We start from the raw sequence: 17348 nt of genomic DNA on the forward strand, positions 1-17348 counted from the left end.
GATAATCCATACCGAATGATTATCATTATTTTTTTTTAAATTATTTTATTTAAAGGTCCCATGACAAGCCACCAGGTGTGATGTGATTAGTCGTTACAAGCCGTTTCGGTAATCTGCCTTTAAGAATCGATTTTTATTGGTTATCACACACTCTTGTGTGTGTCTCGAGTGTCTTGTCTTGTCCTGATGTTTTGTGCCGAGGACCACAATGGAAATAAGTCCTGGACTCTATTGTGTTTTTACCCTTAATTGTATTTGATGCCTTGACATGAGCGTGCGCACATTAAGTGCCAGGACGTACAACCATACAATCAGTAGGAGGGGTGGGAGGGGGGAGGCTATGCAGAGTCCAGGTGAACGACAGGTGAGCGGAGCGGCGCCATACCTCGCCGGTCCTCCGGTGATGGTGGCGTCAATGACGTAATCGTTGTCGATCCTGAACATGTACACGCCGCGGTTCTGCAACGCAAAAACCCCACACACACACGTGCGTTACACACGTTACACACATGTATGGTCTCCTCCTAGTCCCAGATCTTCGTGTGAGCTGCGTGTGTTTGTGAGGAGAGGGCGGGAGTTACCTGAGCTTCGTACAGCCTCTCCTTTCGGTTGGCCACTTCACTCCGGATGATGGTGCCGATGTACTCTATGACCATGGTGCACTTCTCTATGTCTCTGGCCGCATACAGACCAAGACCCTGCGCGCGCGCACATACACACACACACACACACACACACAATATAAAACCACAAACAGACACAGTTACAAACACAGGGCTGTGTGAGTGAGTGTGTGACTGATTGAGCACAAAGTGAGTGTGTACGTCTACGTGTCTGACATGAGAGGTGCAAGTTCAATGGATTCTGATGGGTGTTACCTGGCATGCAGGAGTGTATGTGCGTGTGTGTGTGTGTGTTACCTGGCATGCAGGAGTGTGTTTGCGAGTGTGTGTGTGTGTTACCTGGAATGCAAGAGTGTGTGTGTGTGTGCGTGTGTCCTGGCATACAGGAGTGAGCAAGAATGTGCAGCGCTGCACGGTGTGTCACCTGGATGCGGGAGCGAGCCAGGTAGACGTTGGTCTTCCACTCGGCGGTCATGCGGCGGTACTGGGCCGACTTGGAGTGGCGGCCCTGGGGGGCCCCGGCCACCGCCTCCCCGGGGGACAGAGAGATGACGCCCGGCACCAGACCCACGATGGCCCCCACGGAGCCCTGGCACCGCGGGGCGATGCTGGTCAACAGGGTTGGTCTGGAGGGCGGGGGGGGGGGGGGTAGAGAGAGGGATGAGGGAGAGGGACGAGGAGGGGGGGGGGGGAAGAGAATAAGAAAAGAGAAAGAATGGAAAGAATAAAGAAAGAAGGACAAAAGCAAAGCCAGGAGAAGAGACGGATTAAACACGGATAGATTTAGTGTTGGGGGAAAGAAAACTGAATTTTGCTGTGAAGTGGCGAAACAACCCGTTCTTCATTACAATTGTAGTAGCATTAATGTAGTAGTGTCTTTGCATTATGTTTTACATATTCTTTTATTTTAATTTTTTTCCATCAATCATCTGCAATTAATTGCTAATTGCAGAGCGGGAACGGAATTCTGCTAATTGCAGAGCGGGTTAGAGGCAAGGAATCAGCAATCAATCAATCTGTATTGAATCAGTACTGGACATGTGAGGGGGTCCTGGCCCCTCCACCAGGGGCCCCTCCGTATTGAATCAGTACTGAACATGTGAGGGGGTCCCGGCCCCTCCACATTGAATCAGTACTGGACATGTGAGGGGGTCCCGGCCCCTCCACCAGGGGCCCCTCTGTATTGAATCAGTACTGAACATGTGAGGGGGTCCCGGCCCCTCCACCAGGGGCCCCTCCGTATTGAATCAGTACTGGACATGTGAGGGGGTCCCGGCCCCTCCACCAGGGGCCCCTCCGTATTGAATCAGTACTGGACATGTGAGGGGGTCCGGTACCTCTTGGTCTGACAGGCTTTGGGCTCCGAGCGGGCGGAGCCGGACGGGTTGAAGGCCAGGGGCCACTCCATCAGGGGGTTGCGACCGTAGCGGAAGGTGTAGCGATCACACGCCTCCACGCCGGGCAGCTGGAGACACACACACACACACACACACACACACACACACACACACACACACACACACACACACACACACACACACACACACACACACACACACACACACACACACACACACACACACACACGTTAACGTGCAATCCTAACCCCTCCTTCATCTGCATGTTGTGTGGGCGTCGACTGTAAGTGTGGAAAAAGCTCTGAGCGCAAGCACCGGTTGTTGTGTGCGTCCTCACATACGTGTGTAAATGGTAGGACGGTAACAGATCCATTTGCGTGTGTGCGTAGCTCTCCCTCTATAAAGTCATGTCTATGAGTACGAGGACAGGCCAACGCACCGACTCCACGATGCGGGTGACAGCCGAGGTGGTAAGCCCAAACAGGTCCTCCCCCTTCAGGTAGGCGGGGAACAGTTTGAGGGTCCCGCTGGAGGTCCGCAGCCCCGACACCGGCTCCAGGACGCGGTCCCACACCACTGCAGGTCAGGCGTCAGCAGTGTTAATGCACACACGGTAACGTGGCAACATGGAGGAAGGTTGTAGAGGGGGTGAGGGGGTGAGGGGGGGGGGGGGGTCAGAGGTCATACCTTTAGGGGTGGGTCCGGTCAGGACGAGGTCTTCGTAGCCCTTCTCCACCACCTTCAGCTTGAAGAGCGGCTCGCCCTCCAGCTCCTCGATGGAGCACATGTACTTGCACCGCCTGCAGCGCCACACACACACACAATTATAATCCATTAGGATTAACAGTAACGCTATTAAAGGAAAATCAAACACCCTCATTAGAGCTAGTCCCCTCCCACTAGAAAAATTGTGGGAGGGGCTTTTACAGACTACAGGGAGACACTCATTTTATTTTAGGGGCGGGGCTATGTGGCTGTTCAGGCTGTCCCAGTCTCCATTATCTACAATCTGACTTTAGTGGGTGTCAAAAGAGGCCAAAGATGACAGTTTGAGTCCGTAGTCCCATCGCGTCCTAGTATCCTAAACTGGGTGCATTTAGGTTGAGATGTTGGACCAGGATCAATCTGTAGCACTGCTATACTGCGGGGGGGGGGGGGGGGGTCAGGGTCAGGGGTCAGAGGTCAGGGTTACCGGTTGCTGTGGCGCATGCTCCAGTACAGCCGGTTGGCCTGGTAGCCCACGGGGAAGATGGCCCCGTGGTTGTGGAAGGTGGCCATCTGCTGGGGCAGCAGGCGCCCCACGGCGCGGAACACCAGGCTGCCCACGCGGAAGGTGTGCTGCCGGTCGCCGCGCTGCACGATGGCGGCGATCTGCCGCGCCTCGTCGCGCTGCACGTAGACGCGCCGCGACACGGCGAAGCAGCGCAGCTCCGAGTCGTAGGGGTCGTCGGCGCTGGGGCCGCCCGGCGTGGAGCACGGCGAGCAGGAGGAGCTGGGCGAGGCGCCGCTGGTGGAGGGCTTGGTGGTGGCGTCTCCTCCTCCTCCTCCGCCGCCGCCGCCCCCTGAGGGGAGCCCCGACCGGGGCTTGTGGAGGTGGCACAGCATGGTCTTATCCTGGAGGGGAGGGGAGCGCACAGCGGGTCAGGAGAACACACATGGGTGATCTGTGCATCAGAGGTTTGTGTCATAAGCGTTAGCATGAGAGGGGCGCAGGTGAAGTGGTATGTGTGTGTTACCTTGAAGAAGGTGCAGGTGAAGTGGTGTGTGTGTTACCTTGAAGAAGGTGCAGGTGAAGTGGTGTGTGTGTGTTACCTTGAAGAAGGCACAGGTGAAGTGTGTGTGTGTGTTACCTTGAAGAAGGTGCAGGTGAAGTGTGTGTGTGTGTGTGTTACCTTGAAGAAGGTGCAGGTGAAGTGTGTGTGTGTGTGTGTTACCTTGAAGAAGGTGCAGGTGAAGTGTGTGTGTGTGTGTTACCTTGAAGAAGGTGCAGGTGAAGTGTGTGTGTGTGTGTTACCTTGAAGAAGGTGCAGGTGAAGTGTGTGTGTGTGTGTGTTACCTTGAAGAAGGTGCAGGTGAAGTGTGTGTGTGTGTGTTACCTTGAAGAAGGTGCAGGTGAAGTGTGTGTGTGTGTGTTACCTTGAAGAAGGTGCAGGTGAAGTGTGTGTGTGTGTGTTACCTTGAAGAAGGTGCAGGTGAAGTGTGTGTGTGTGTGTGTTACCTTGAAGAAGGTGCAGGTGAAGTGTGTGTGTGTGTGTTACCTTGAAGAAGGTGCAGGTGAAGTGTGTGTGTGTGTGTGTTACCTTGAAGAAGGTGCAGGTGAAGTGTGTGTGTGTGTGTTACCTTGAAGAAGGTGCAGGTGAAGTGTGTGTGTGTGTGTTACCTTGAAGAAGGTGCAGGTGAAGTGTGTGTGTGTGTTACCTTGGTGCAGGTGTGTGTGTGTGCAGGTGTTTGTGCAGGTGTGTGTGTGTGCGCGTGTTACCTTGAAGAAGGTGCAGGTGAAGTGTGTGTGTGTGTGTTACCTTGGTGCAGGTGTGTGTGTGTGTGCGTGTGTGTGCAGGTGTGTGTGTGTGCGCGTGTGTGCGCGCGTGTTACCTTGAAGAAGGTGCAGCTGGCCAGCAGGGCACAGGTGAAGTGGTAGGTGTTGGCGCAGCGCAGGCGGTTGCAGCCGCTGGTGGCCCCCGTCTGCTGGCAGTGGGCGCAGCGCAGGGCCAGCCCCCGCCGCAGGGCCAGCTCCACGTTGATCAGGGCCCCCGCCTGCGTCTCGTACACCTCGCTGGACCACAGCGCACAGTTCAGGTGGACCTATGGGAGCACACGCAGCGAGCGTTGGTCTTTATATGTGGTGCTATTCAGACAGACGGAAACTAAATGATATAATGAGAGGGAACTAAGGAATTGGATGTCGTAGAATTAGAAACTATTCAATAAATATATATACAATACATTATGGGTACGATAGAATTAGATTTGTTAAAAGCGGAGAAGCATTAGATACTGGGTACTATAGAATCAGATATACTAGAATTAGAGGGTACTATAGAATAAGAGATACTTGAATTAGAGGTTACTATAGAATCATATATACTAGAATTAGAGGGTACTATAGTATATGAGATACTAAAATTAGAGGTTACTATAGAATAAGAGATACTAGAATTAAAGGCTACTATAGAATAAGAGATACTAGAATTAAAGGCTACTATAGAATAAGAGATACTAGAATTAAAGGCTACTATAGAATAAGAGATACTAGAATTAAAAGCTACTATAGAATAAGAGCCACTACAACTACAGTCCACTGTGGCACGACACCACACCAGCCTACAGTGACTGCTGCAGCCCAGCAGAGGGCCCCGCGGGCAGGGACCACCCACCCAGAGGTCCAGGTCCAGGTTGAGGAGGCGGGCCGGCCCGTCCGTCAGCCCGTCCCCCAGCTGGCGGCAGAAGCAGCAGCGCCGCTGGTCCCGGGGCAGCGGGTCGGGCCGCAGGCACACGCCCAGCTTCCGGAGCAGCAGGTCCACCTCCTCCTCGGTGGGCAGCGCGGCCGCCTGGCCCCCGCCGCGCGGCAGCGTGATGCGGAGGCTCCAGCGGCACCAGCGCGAGTGCTTCAGCCGCTTCATGCCGTGGCGGGACGAGGAGGAGGACGAGGAGGAAGAGTCCTCGCCGCCGCCGCCACCGCCGCCGCCCGGGACAGCGCGCGGGCGGGGCTTCAGCTTCACCGTCACCTGTCAGTCAAAGTGTTTTATTAGTGAATCAATTCAACCGATCTATATGCCGTTGAATAACATCAAATCGCTCGAACACGGCAATCAATCCACCGATCCATCCGTCACCATTAAATCGACCGCCCAATTGGTTATCAACAACCCCATCAATAAATTGATATTTTATTCAAGCCACATGAAGTATCCCATTCATCCAGATGTCAACAGTCCAATCATTCAACTGTGACAGACCCCTCAACCAATGAGGGAGCAGATCAGAGGCGGGGGGGGGGGGGGGGGAGGGGGCTCACCTTGAGGCTGTCCGTCTTGGTGGCGTTGTCCGAGGTGAGCGCGGAGGCCGGGGGGAAGGAGAGGGGAGGAGAGGAGGGAGGCGCGTGGCCAGAGGAGGAGGGGGAGGACAGAGGGAGACAGTGGACGGCGATGGAGGACATGTTGCTGGTGTACTGGTGCTGCTGGGTCTTACTGGGAGGAGGGGCTCCCCTGCTCTCCGCGGGGAGCGAGGGAGGAGGAGCCGCCGGCTGGGTGGGGAGGGGGTGGGGGGGGGGGGGGATGACACAGATCAGCCGTGTAGAGAAGACACATGTAAATGTGCGTTTAATATATCCAATCGGATGTATGGAAAATAACTTCCTTGAACTCAGGGACCACATATTTGATGTTTCTATTCAATAGATTCTATTCGATTCTAGGGTTGGTGAAATCAGTCACGTTGTTTTCAACGCGAGGGTCGGTTGATATCCATAGGACGCTGTTACCTTGATGTCAGCCTGTTTGCTCTGCAGTCCAGACGAGTAGAGGGCAGAGCAGTTCGCGCTACAGAACGGCAGGGTGGTCGCTGCTCTGGACTGGCCCTCCTTCAAAACACACACACATGCACACACAGATTACAATTCATCGGACATTGTGTTGTGTCTTCATCCTGACTGTGGTGTGTGTGATGGTGTACGCACCTGTTTGAGGTTCTTGGTGGTCATGTGGACTACATTTCCCAGCAGCGGTGCCTTGCAGTGAGTGCAACCCTGGGGCTTGGGTCCGCCCTGTTGGCTGTAGTCCATTCTGACGCCTGGATGACGCAACCACAAAAGGTCAAAGGAGAGGCACAGAGAACGAGTTGAGATATAATACATATGTATACAAAAGGTAGATGAAACCTTTAGAGGAGAGGTAGACATTACAAGCAAGAGGCAGGATAAAGAGGAAGAGCCAGATTGAAAGGAGCTGCATATTGACCTGAAGTATTGGTAGTCGGGGCCCCGGGGGGTCTGATCATTCGGTTTCCCGCCTGGTGGGGGCCCATCGCTGGATGCCTGATGGCCTGCGACCCCTGCAGTAGAGGGATGCGCCAGGGAGAGGGGCAGGAGATATACATTTTATTTACATTTGTTTCTGTATACATCATTGTATATTTCCCATGCCAATAAAGCCTTCTGAATTGAGGTAAAAATAATCAATGAAATAAACTGTACATATTATTGACTTATTACTCCGCCAATAGAGCTCAAAGATCCCAGAACCAACATAGGCTAACACTGTCTGTCTGACAGAAGCCTCATAGGAACATAGTGGACCATCCAGATCATTCTACTCCGAGAGCCATAGCTCAGGGGTTGGTGGTGGCTAAGGAACCTACGTGCGGCATGGGGACCCGGACGTTGGCCAGCATGGCCAGGGAGCTGCGGTCCGGCCCCACGGGGGGTCTGGCCATGGGGCCCGGTGGCAGCTGGGCCACCTGGTAGCTGGGTGGCACCGGCACACGCAGCAGGTCAGCTATGGCCATCATGAAGCGGGGGATGTTCTGGACATGGGGGAGGAGGAGGAGGAGGAGGCGGCAGAGGTTACAATTCAAGTCAACTTACAACAGTTTTTGGAATCGTGTTTTAATTTGAATTTGGGACTTCAAACTAAAAACGAAAAAAAAAATAAAAGTCTCTATTCATCCGCCTCAGCCTCTTGTGTTGAATATGTATTTGGGTAGCAGGAGGGTCAGGGGTTACCTGAGCAGCGATGGAGTTCAGCGTAATGCCGATGGAAACCAAACCGGCGTTTGAACACGAAGGCGGTCCCAACTGGCTTGGCTCAGCCTTGATTTCCTGCTTGATCGCTGAGCCTGGACACACACACACACACAATGAAGGATACATTTAATAATAACACCCCCCCCCCCCAAATCTAATGGTCGCTGTCGGAGGACTCACCTTTCCCCCAGGCGCAGGGCATGATGGGTATTGTAGGCGAGGCGCAGGGAGAAGGTGGCTCCAGCTTGACATGGGAGAGGTCCGGGTAGCGGCTGACCTCCATGTCGGCCTCGCACTCGGGAGAGGAGGACGGTACGTAGCCCTCGGGACTGTCTCGGTTCTTGTCGCGGCCCGCGCTCAGCTCCTGGACCCTAAACACACACACACACACGCACACATACACACAGAGAAGACATCAACACCCACACCCTTACATAGCTGGCCCGGAGAGACCGTCCCATCTCACAAGTTACAAACAAAACATTCTGTTTCCCTTCAGATCGGTCTGGCCTCGTCCCTCGTCCCGTAAAGCCTTTTTCCAAAAAATGTCCAACCAGGCATTTGGCTGACGGCCAGACTGATATCCAACGGCGAAATGCAAACGTGAATATCAGGACGCGATAATACGGAGGAGATCCTGACCAAGAGTAGATAAACCACCGAGGTAACCAATGACGATGAGGACGCAGCTACCTGAGCTCCTCCTGGTTGGTGTGGGGTGGCGTCGGCAGGGAGGCAGGCACGTCCACCGTCTTAGAGGCGTGGTTAAGGCCGAGAAGCTCCTCCCCTTTCTGCTTCACTGCTGACAGTCCCTTCGCTGGACGGAGAATGGGAGAAAAAGAAAGGAAATTTAAATGTGCTCATTTGAAACGCGTTACTGCAAACATGTCAAGCGTAATACACGTATACTTCATAGCAGTCTCGGATCCAGCCTTGCTACCATGTTATAGCAGAACATCATGGGGGGGAGACAGTATGGGCCCGGAGGCTGCAAGGGGAGGTGGTACACCTCGTTTCCTGTTTCGTTATAGAGCTATTGTACTAAAGAAAACTCATCGTGCTAGTAAGGCTTTCAGAAGCCAATTTTAATAAGTGTATTCCTACAGTAGCACAGTCTACACTGTGTTAATCTCAAACCTTCACAGACTCATTTGTCCAGCAACAGGATTGGTCAAAAACAAATATGAAGCGAAAGAGTGAAGTGAAACGCCCCGGTACACCAAGATTTGAGCTCGTCTGGAATCAGACTATTGGCGACTAGACTCGACAGCTGGTGTGGTGTTGTGTTGTAGTGCTTGAGACAGTGATGACGACGGGTTGAGTGTCGCTCTCACCTTCCTGCTCTCTGAGCGCTGCTTTGGTCCTGGCCAGCTCGTCGGTGGTGGCGAAGCCGTTGGCCAGCTTGTGACGAGCCACCGGTGGAGGGGTGGGAGGCAGGGAGGCCGGTGGGGTCGGGGGGTTACTGAGGTTGTTCTGCTGGTGGGGGGGGGGGGAGAGTCACTCAATGCTGTGTACACAAGCTAAACATTAACATCCTTATAGGGCTTGTACATCTGAATGTTTTTCTTGGCGATTCTCCACTGTTTTCTCTCTCTCTTTTTACTCTAGAGAGTTGTACTTGCCAATGTACATATGCCGCAGAGCTAATGAAAACCTTGCATCGACACATCTCGCATGAGAAATAAAAGGAATGTCTTCCCATAATGACACATCCTTTCACGATCAATTGCTAAACAATTAAGAAGGAATCATTGCTACGAACACAATGAATAACATTCCAAAGCTCTGGTGCCTCCATAAAGGAAGAGGCCATATTGATGTTACATCATGGTGTACAAGCTCAGTGAACGCAGGGGAAGACACACATCCTAAGGATAAGATTAAAATGAGTAGCATTCATATCATCTTGTGTTCTGAGTTTTGGTACAGACTGAAGTGGTGATCATGGCTCCACGTTCACGCAACGCAACGACCACGCAGACACTTCGACGCAGTCGTGAACCTTTATGGTTCTGCGTCGGGTGTTAGTGAGCGGACCAATCACAGCCCTTACAATTTTTGGGTGGCGCACGTCAAGCCCTTACGGTGGACGGAAGGAGGGTCTGCAAGGACGTAAGGGGTCCGTAACCCCCTTGCGTTGCGTGAACGTGGGACCATAATCAGCCCTTGAGGCGCATGTTTAGGGGCGACATGATCCGCAGTAGTAACAGAACAGCAGCAGCAGTAGCAGTGTAGTCAAGCCCATACTAACGCCATCCCAGGGACGGTACCTTGTAGATGAGCTGAGAGTAGTAGTCCGTCACCCCGTCCAGGGAGGCGCTGCCAAAGGAGCCCGTGAGCCGGCTGTCCCGGTCCAGGTTGGAGCTACCGAACGGGGGGAACAGAGACACGTTCACCCCCATCACCGGCTCCATCAGCGGGAGGAGGGAGAGCTGCTGTAGCCACAGGCACAAAGACAAGAGATCACACACCACATTATCAACGGCAATCCAACAAAGCTTTGTACCTACAGCTGTTAGACCGCCAACAGGCTTATAGAACCAAATGGCTTTTAGCAAGTGTTGGATTTGTGGAGCATTGATTTGAAATTGTTGAAAGGCAGAGATGTCCCGTTAAAGAAAAATAGTCTGCCCCAATGGCACTCTATTGACCAGAGAACCACTGATCAAAAACATTGCCAAACATTCTTGATATTTACGCCACAGACAATCCTATCTACCTGTTTGACTTGAGTCATCAGTGTGTCCGTGTTCGAGGTGTACAGCCCGCCCTCTTCCTCCTCCTTCTTCCGCCTCTTGGCCTTCAGGGGAACCTTCTCCTTCTCCATTTTGCCCGGTCTCTTACAGCGCTGCTGCTGCTGCTGTTGCTGTTGCTGTTGCTGCTGCTGCTGCTGCTGCTTCCGCTTCAGGCTCTCCATCAGCTCAGTGGTGCCACCGCCCTCCAGCACCTGGGACACACACAGCATCATTTGTGGTGAGAACCTTTATTAATAGAAGTGACCCATCATCCATGACGCATCAATGCTGGTGGTAGTCTCAGATCCACACTTTCTATGCGGTACGTCAGGGACACAAGGACCAGTCACATAGTGATGTAGTGCTCCATGTATCAGACATTAAGGACCAGTCACATGGTGACGTAGTGCTCCATGCGTGTGATCTCAATAACTTTGCAAGGCAACAGCCATCTCTTAAAGCGAGGGTAGGCAATTTATTCTAGAAGCATTTTTTGTCATATTTGTTGAAATTCTCTCAACATCTCAAAGCAATCAACGCTCTGAAAAGAAAAAGCTAGAGAGCTTCTCACGTGTTCTGGGCGAGATAGTGAGATGAGATAGTGATGCAGATAATGTATAATATAGTCAGACTAAAGAGTCACTTCTAGATGCATACCAGTAAAGCACCTTGTCCAGAGACCATAGTCCGAAAAACGACGTCAAGGGTCCTGCCTGCCTCCCTTACCATGCTGTTGTGTGAACCAGGTGCGGCGGGGCCCTCCTCTTCCTCCGACCGCAGGCTGTCATTGGACAGCTGGCGGCATGGGGGCTGGGCCTGGGCGGCTGCCGAGGCCTTGTCCTTCAGGAGGTGCCTCAGAAGCTCCTTCCCTGCGTCTCCTGCCGCTCCTCCGTGCAGAGGAGAGGAGGCCATCTGGCCGCCGTTCTCCCTCTTCAGCCCACCTCCTCCGCATACTGCTCCTTCCACGTGTTCCTCCTGGAGAAGAGGCCAGAGGTTACGTCCTCTAAGATATGTTTACGCACCCAACGTGCACGGCTATACATAAAATATGAAAACACCTGTTAACACTACCAGACATTATTTTCTAAGCAAAGTAAAAATAACAATAATAACCTAATAATGAAATAAAGAACATTCTAAGAACGACGCAACAGGTCTCTGGACACAGTGTTTGATCATTAGAGACACACAGTTGCCCACATCCCCAGATGTTTTATTGTTAAAGCCTCCTTTAACAGTCACACATGTGGTGTGTTTAAAGAGTAACTCAGGAGAACAGACCGAGTGTGACTGAGTATAGCTTCCTCACCTTGACTGCCAGAGCAGCTCCGGCCAGCTGCCTCTCCAGCTCTGTGGAGGAGGCCAGGCCGGAGCTCTGGTGCATGAAGAAATCAGACTGGTCGATGTTGCCCCGTGTGGGGGTGGAGCAGGAGGTGTCCGAGACGGCCGGGGTGGTGGGAGCGGTGATGTCATCAGAGTAGGACGACAGCGGGGTCCTGGCCCCCGTGGCGTCGTCTCCGTCCCTCTTCCTGTTCCTCTTCTTCTTTTGTTTCTCCTCCGGGAGGATTTCAGAGTAGAGCTGCATGAGGGAGGCGGAGGACTCCTGACTAAAGGGGTGGCGATGGAGGTCACCCGCGCACAGAGCTGCAGGCTGGGGCCCCGCCATCCCTGGTCCTCCTAGCCCAGGTGGACGCACCTGTCCTGGGCCAGCAGGTCCGGGGTGTCTGGGTCTGGTCTGGAGGAGAGGTCTTGTCATGTCTATGTTTCCATGGCCAACTTGGGGCCGGAGTGGAATTGGGCTCTGGCCTGGGGGCGCGCCGTAGCCCTGCTGGAGGGTGACCTCCTGCTGCTGGGGGGCCGTGGAGCCCGGAGGGGACTGAAGGAAGTCCTGCGGTAGCTCCGAGCTGAAGAAGGGCATCTGGGAGAGGCTCTCCCCACCAGGGGGAACCCCTGGGCCAGCTTGACCGCCAACTCCAGATGCAGGCCCGGCCGGAGGCCCGTGGCGAACCACGGAGCTCAGCGAGGGGCCTGCCCCTGATAGAGCCCCAGGTCCCATAGTGGCCCCAAGCAGTCTCTGCTGCATGACCCGATGACGCTCCACCTGGAGATAGACAACGCCAGTTAACATCCCTGCCTATTGACACCAGTAGTAGACGACAGAAATACATGGAAATATGTCTGACAGTAGAGATACCCACTTCACACACACATATACCGAACACTATAGAGAGAATAACTATGTATATATATATATAAATATATTTATATATACAAATATAACTATATGTGCAGAGTAACTGCACCTCTTGCATGAGCTGGACCCTCTGTCTCTCCTGCTGTTCTCGGAGTCTCTCTCTCCTCTCTCTCTCCTGGAAACCTTCACTGAACGGGTTGTTGTCGTCAAAGTTTACCTGGAGGAGACGGTAGTGAGAAGTTACCTCTCCAAAGAGCTGCTCCGTACTAACACACCTAACGTCATAAGAGAGAGGGCCTCAGTGCGTGACTAACGGATACACACTTGGGTACGGGGGTACTGGAGGAAGACCAGATAACTAACACGCTGACAAGAGCCTGACGCCCTCCCCCATAGGGTCGCCTCCCCCCTGACTGCCTGATTTGTTGGGGGAATTGTGCCGTTACCTGTCGGGCTGCGGCTCCATTTGGACCCGCCGCTCCAGGGGATCCTCCAGCAGCCTGGGGGACTTGGGGTCCTGGTGGGAAGCTGGCCCCAGACGGAGTCCCCATCCCAGGGGTCATGCCCTGGGCAGGCTGGACATGTGGCTGGGGGGTGTTGGCCACTCCTGGAGGCATCTGGCCGGGCATCCTTTGGCCAATGGGTACGCATGGACGCACGGCTGCGGGGTTCCAACCCGCAGGTGAGCTTTGCATTGTTGGTCGTTGGGTGGGTGTCCCCTGGTGGGGCTGCATGGGCATCAAGGGCTGGCCCAGGATGGGCTGGCCAACGGTGGGCGCTGCAGGTGGAATCATAGCAGGCTGCTGCTGCTGTTGTTGTAGCTGCTTCTGCTGCTGCTGTTGATGTTGTTGTTGTTGTTGTTGCTGCTGCTGCTGCAGTTGATGCTGTTGCTGCTGCTGCTGTTGTTGCTGCTGCTGCAATTGTTGCTGCTGTTGTTGCTGCAATTGTTGCTGCTGTTGTAGTTGATGCTGTTGTTGCTGCTGCTGCAGTTGATGCTGTTGTTGTTGCTGCAGTTGATGCTGTTGCTGCTGTTGTTGTTGTTGTTGATGCTGCTGTTGTTGATGTTGCTGCAGTTGCTGCTGCTGTTGTTGCTGCAATTGCTGCTGCTGTTGTTGATGCTGTTGCTGTTGTTGTTGTTGATGCTGCTGTAGCACTCTCTGTTGCTGCTGTTTGGTTTTGTATTCGTCTATCAACTCTGCGTGATCTTTCTGCTGCTTTCGGATCTGCGGGGTAGAAAGAGAGAGAGGGAGAGAGAGAGTGAGAGAGGGAGAGTGAGAGATAGAGAGAGAAAGGAGAGTAGAGGGTAAGTTAAAGTTGGGTGTTCGGGCTTTGGGTTTCTGCGGCACCGCAGTCTATGGTGGTGCTGCTGCTGGCTGTGCTGCTCCAGGTGCAGTGTTACCTGCTCCAGCTGTTTCTGCACCGCCGCCTGCTGCTGGGTGATGTTGCGGAGCTGGGTGAGCTCGTCCTCGGAGACGGGCCGGCCGGCCTTCTTGGCGGTGCGCTGCTTGGCGGACAGGGCCCTCTTGGCCTTGCGGTGGCCGGCGATCTGCTGCTCCAGGTAGCCCTGCTGCATCTGCAGGAGGTGCTGGGTCTCCTCAAGCCACTCCTCGTACTGCCGGCGCTCGGCCTCGTCTGCACGCACACACAACGGGAACTTTTAGTTTCTGCAGCTCTTTTTTTGCCGTGTCATCGTAATGCTTAAGAAAGTAGAATGTGGATTAAGGGATGAGAGCCCCTCATTAAAATGTACAAAAGCATATCAAGAGTTTAAAAGTGTGGACATATATTGCTTGCAATACAATTCTGAATCGATGTCCGCCACTCCGTCTGTCTAACCCAGTGTGGCTCTATGGTTTCGGGCCGAACCAACCAGACTCAAGGGAAACCTGGATCGTTGAACTGCAAGATACTTACTGACAAACCCAGGGGCGAAACTGGGAGGGGTCGGTCTGGCCAACTGAGGGGTGAGTTTACCATCCTGACAACGGAGAAGTAAACAAAACAGGATGTTATAACCCGGATGTTATGCAGGGAGAACTTCACCTGGTGGATGAGGAAGTGGGTTAGGGGGACACGACTCACCTGTCCCAATATCTGTGGAGGTTGAGCTGGCCTGGCAGGAGGCTGGGCGCCGGGATCCTGTTGGAATCTGTGAAGAAGTGAAGTTCATTTAATGAGTTTAATGAATATAGTAATAATAAGATATGATAGTCTGATGGTCATAAACCTCAGGTGACCTTTTCCATATTATATCATATTCTTCTGCAACAACGCAAGCTATTATTATTTAGTTCAAGTTCAGGTTTCATTTATTTGTCATTCAACATGTTAGACACATGGAAAACTAAATTCACTCTCAGGACCAGCAATATGGCAGATTAGCATATGATTAAAATAAATAGTTTATGAATATAGAATAAATAGGTTAATAAATAGGACAATAAAAAAATCAGTTAGATAAAAAACAATCAAAGCATCAAGCATGTCAGGGCATCAGCATCCATTAAGTGATTTAGAAATAATCTTCAACTGTTGTACCTGTTGATGGCCATGGGGTTGAGGCCTAGACTGCCCTGACTCATGACCTTGTTGATACCCTGCAGAGCCACCATCTTAGCCTTCATGATGGGGTCTGAGATGGAGTCAAATTCTGGAATAAAAATACACACAAACGCATACAAACATACAAACATGACCCACGTGCACATTAAAAAACACATACATGCAAGTTCTTACAAACCCACATGGTTGCAGCATACAGAAACATGCATATGCTACGGTGACTAGGTGAAATGACTAGGTGAAATGACTAGGTGAGGCAGTGCAAGTTTGTGCTCCATCGGTCTACAAAGGCTTCTCTATTGGTTGGGGAAGTGAATTGTGCTTTGTCTTGTGAGGGATTTTTGTGCTTCTAATAACGCAGATATCTAAAGCAGCTTTAAGTGACTTGTGAACACTTGGGGGGGGGGGGGGGGGGGGAGCAGACAATAACCAAAAGGATCTATAAACAATAAAAACAAATATACCCTAATAACCTTCAACTACAAGGACTACAACCACTCATCTAGCTCCACATCACCACTCACTCCCTACATGGGGATCTACCACTTAATCAAAGTCCTTGTGCCATTCCTGATGCTCACCCATGCTAGGCGGCAGTGTTTCAGAGGTGGGTCTCTGGTGGATCATAGTCTGCATCTGTCTCTGCTGCTGCTGCTCTTGTCTCTCCTGGTCCAGCAGGTCCTGCAGGAGCAGAGGCTGCTCCTCCAGGAGGAGAGGTCTGTGGCCCTGGGGGAGGGGCGGGCCCTGGGAAATGGGGCCCTGCTGCTGAGCACTGAACAGGGCCTGATTTGGAACCTGGGGCTGGGGTTGTGATGGCATCCCCGCCTGAGGAGGCAGAGTCTGAGGAGGGAGCAGTAGGTGGGGGGAAGCAGGGTGGGGCATAAAACCCCTCTGCTGCTGCTGGTAGACAGATGGTTGTCCTGGAGACAGGAGAAAGAGTTTTTTTTTTGTTTTTGATGATTTGATGTTTGTTTGTTGTTTCATGAAGATGCGTTTTTTCCTCCTTCCCCAGTTGTTTGACGGATCTCCTACTTTTCGCTGCTGCGACCTACCTGCTGGCGAGGGGGGGATTCCGTAAGGAACGGTGCCCCCAGACACTGCATGTTCCTGGCCTTGGATACCAGGTACACTCCCTAGTCCGGCTCCAGTAGTCTGCAGAGAACCAGGACCTTCCAACTTCTGGAAGAAGTTGGAAAAAAAAAAAAAAAAAAAAAAGTGACGATAACAAAGCAGATCAACATTAATGATTGATTCTCAGGATCTTTTGAGCTGAAATAAAAAATGTTAAGCTGTTCACTAGGTTCCACAGGAATATATGCAGTGATGGCAGTAAGTGTCAGTTAAGTCACCATCTATCACCAAATGAGCTAACACTGATGAAAGCCCTTGCATTTGAGGTATTATGAATGTTACACACTGGGTGTTGCCAAAGAGAACAAAACGTATTTTGTTTTCTCTTTCGAGAAACCTTCAAGTTGACCACTGTAACATGAAACAAATGAAGCAATCACCTCATGAAACTCTTGACATTTACAGCAAGGATGAAAGCGTTTTGTTATAAAGACGTCCTGTTCATTGATGGACAGCTGTGCATGTTTAACAGTCTGCTGGCAACAGAGAGGGAAGCTACCTTGATGTGGGCCATGGAGGAGCCAGGCAGGGGTAGGGCTCCATGTTGGCCAGCCAGCTGAGAGGTGCCCTGGTACAGCCCGGCGGGCTCACTGCCCTGGGCTCTGCTGGACGTCATGGCAGCAAGGGGGTTGTGGAGTGACAGGCAATCCCTGCTGGTCTCCATCTTGATTTTGTCCTTCCGCATGTTGGTCACCTGTAACTCGGAGGCCTCCTGTTTGACCTGGCCATCTGGCTTCCTGGAGACGCCGGCCCCGTCGCCGTCAGCACCCTCCTCGTTCTTATCCTTGAGTGCCCTGTTGTGGGTCTCCTCCACGGGGTCACTCAGGTCCAGGTCCTCGTTGAACATGTCCTTCTTGTCCTCCAGGTTCAGCTCGGGGTCGGCGTAGGCAATGAGGTCAAACTTGCCGGACAGCAGGAAGTCATCCAGGTGGAGGTCGTTGGGACCGAGATCCAGCTCCTCTTTACCTGCGGTTGTTAAACAGATTGCGACGTGAACGATCTGTA

General features: G+C 52.5%; 1 protein-coding gene across 13 annotated transcripts in view; it reads right to left on the bottom strand.

The window, feature by feature from the left end:
* LOC311355268 (uncharacterized protein) overlaps window positions 1-17348 on the bottom strand; it is a 63775-nt gene that overhangs the window by 2484 nt on the left and 43943 nt on the right. For 7 of the 13 annotated variants that reach the window (XM_084475017.1, XM_084475016.1, XM_084475014.1 and 4 more), the window contains 31 exons: window positions 16843-17309; window positions 16265-16391; window positions 15794-16132; window positions 15189-15300; window positions 14733-14799; window positions 14565-14628; window positions 14050-14282; window positions 13097-13873; window positions 12760-12867; window positions 11766-12557; window positions 11183-11431; window positions 10441-10668; window positions 9992-10156; window positions 9056-9197; window positions 8415-8538; window positions 7902-8092; window positions 7701-7813; window positions 7337-7501; window positions 6937-7030; window positions 6657-6769; window positions 6462-6560; window positions 5997-6224; window positions 5356-5706; window positions 4574-4783; window positions 3174-3595; window positions 2669-2781; window positions 2421-2557; window positions 1961-2088; window positions 1048-1249; window positions 582-698; window positions 386-459 (listed from right to left, as the gene is read on the bottom strand). In XM_084475017.1, coding sequence (XP_084331143.1) covers window positions 386-459; window positions 582-698; window positions 1048-1249; window positions 1961-2088; window positions 2421-2557; window positions 2669-2781; window positions 3174-3595; window positions 4574-4783; window positions 5356-5706; window positions 5997-6224; window positions 6462-6560; window positions 6657-6769; window positions 6937-7030; window positions 7337-7501; window positions 7701-7813; window positions 7902-8092; window positions 8415-8538; window positions 9056-9197; window positions 9992-10156; window positions 10441-10668; window positions 11183-11431; window positions 11766-12557; window positions 12760-12867; window positions 13097-13873; window positions 14050-14282; window positions 14565-14628; window positions 14733-14799; window positions 15189-15300; window positions 15794-16132; window positions 16265-16391; window positions 16843-17309 — 6751 coding nt within the window. The remainder of the gene's footprint in view (window positions 1-385; window positions 460-581; window positions 699-1047; window positions 1250-1960; window positions 2089-2420; window positions 2558-2668; window positions 2782-3173; window positions 3596-4573; window positions 4784-5355; window positions 5707-5996; window positions 6225-6461; window positions 6561-6656; window positions 6770-6936; window positions 7031-7336; window positions 7502-7700; window positions 7814-7901; window positions 8093-8414; window positions 8539-9055; window positions 9198-9991; window positions 10157-10440; window positions 10669-11182; window positions 11432-11765; window positions 12558-12759; window positions 12868-13096; window positions 13874-14049; window positions 14283-14564; window positions 14629-14732; window positions 14800-15188; window positions 15301-15793; window positions 16133-16264; window positions 16392-16842; window positions 17310-17348) is intronic. The other 6 variants (XM_084475009.1, XM_084475015.1, XM_084475010.1 and 3 more) reach the window with 4 other exon arrangements.

Source organism: Micromesistius poutassou (genome assembly GCF_964030765.1).
Source record: "Micromesistius poutassou genome assembly, chromosome: 11".
NCBI classification, from domain to species: domain Eukaryota; kingdom Metazoa; phylum Chordata; class Actinopteri; order Gadiformes; family Gadidae; genus Micromesistius; species Micromesistius poutassou.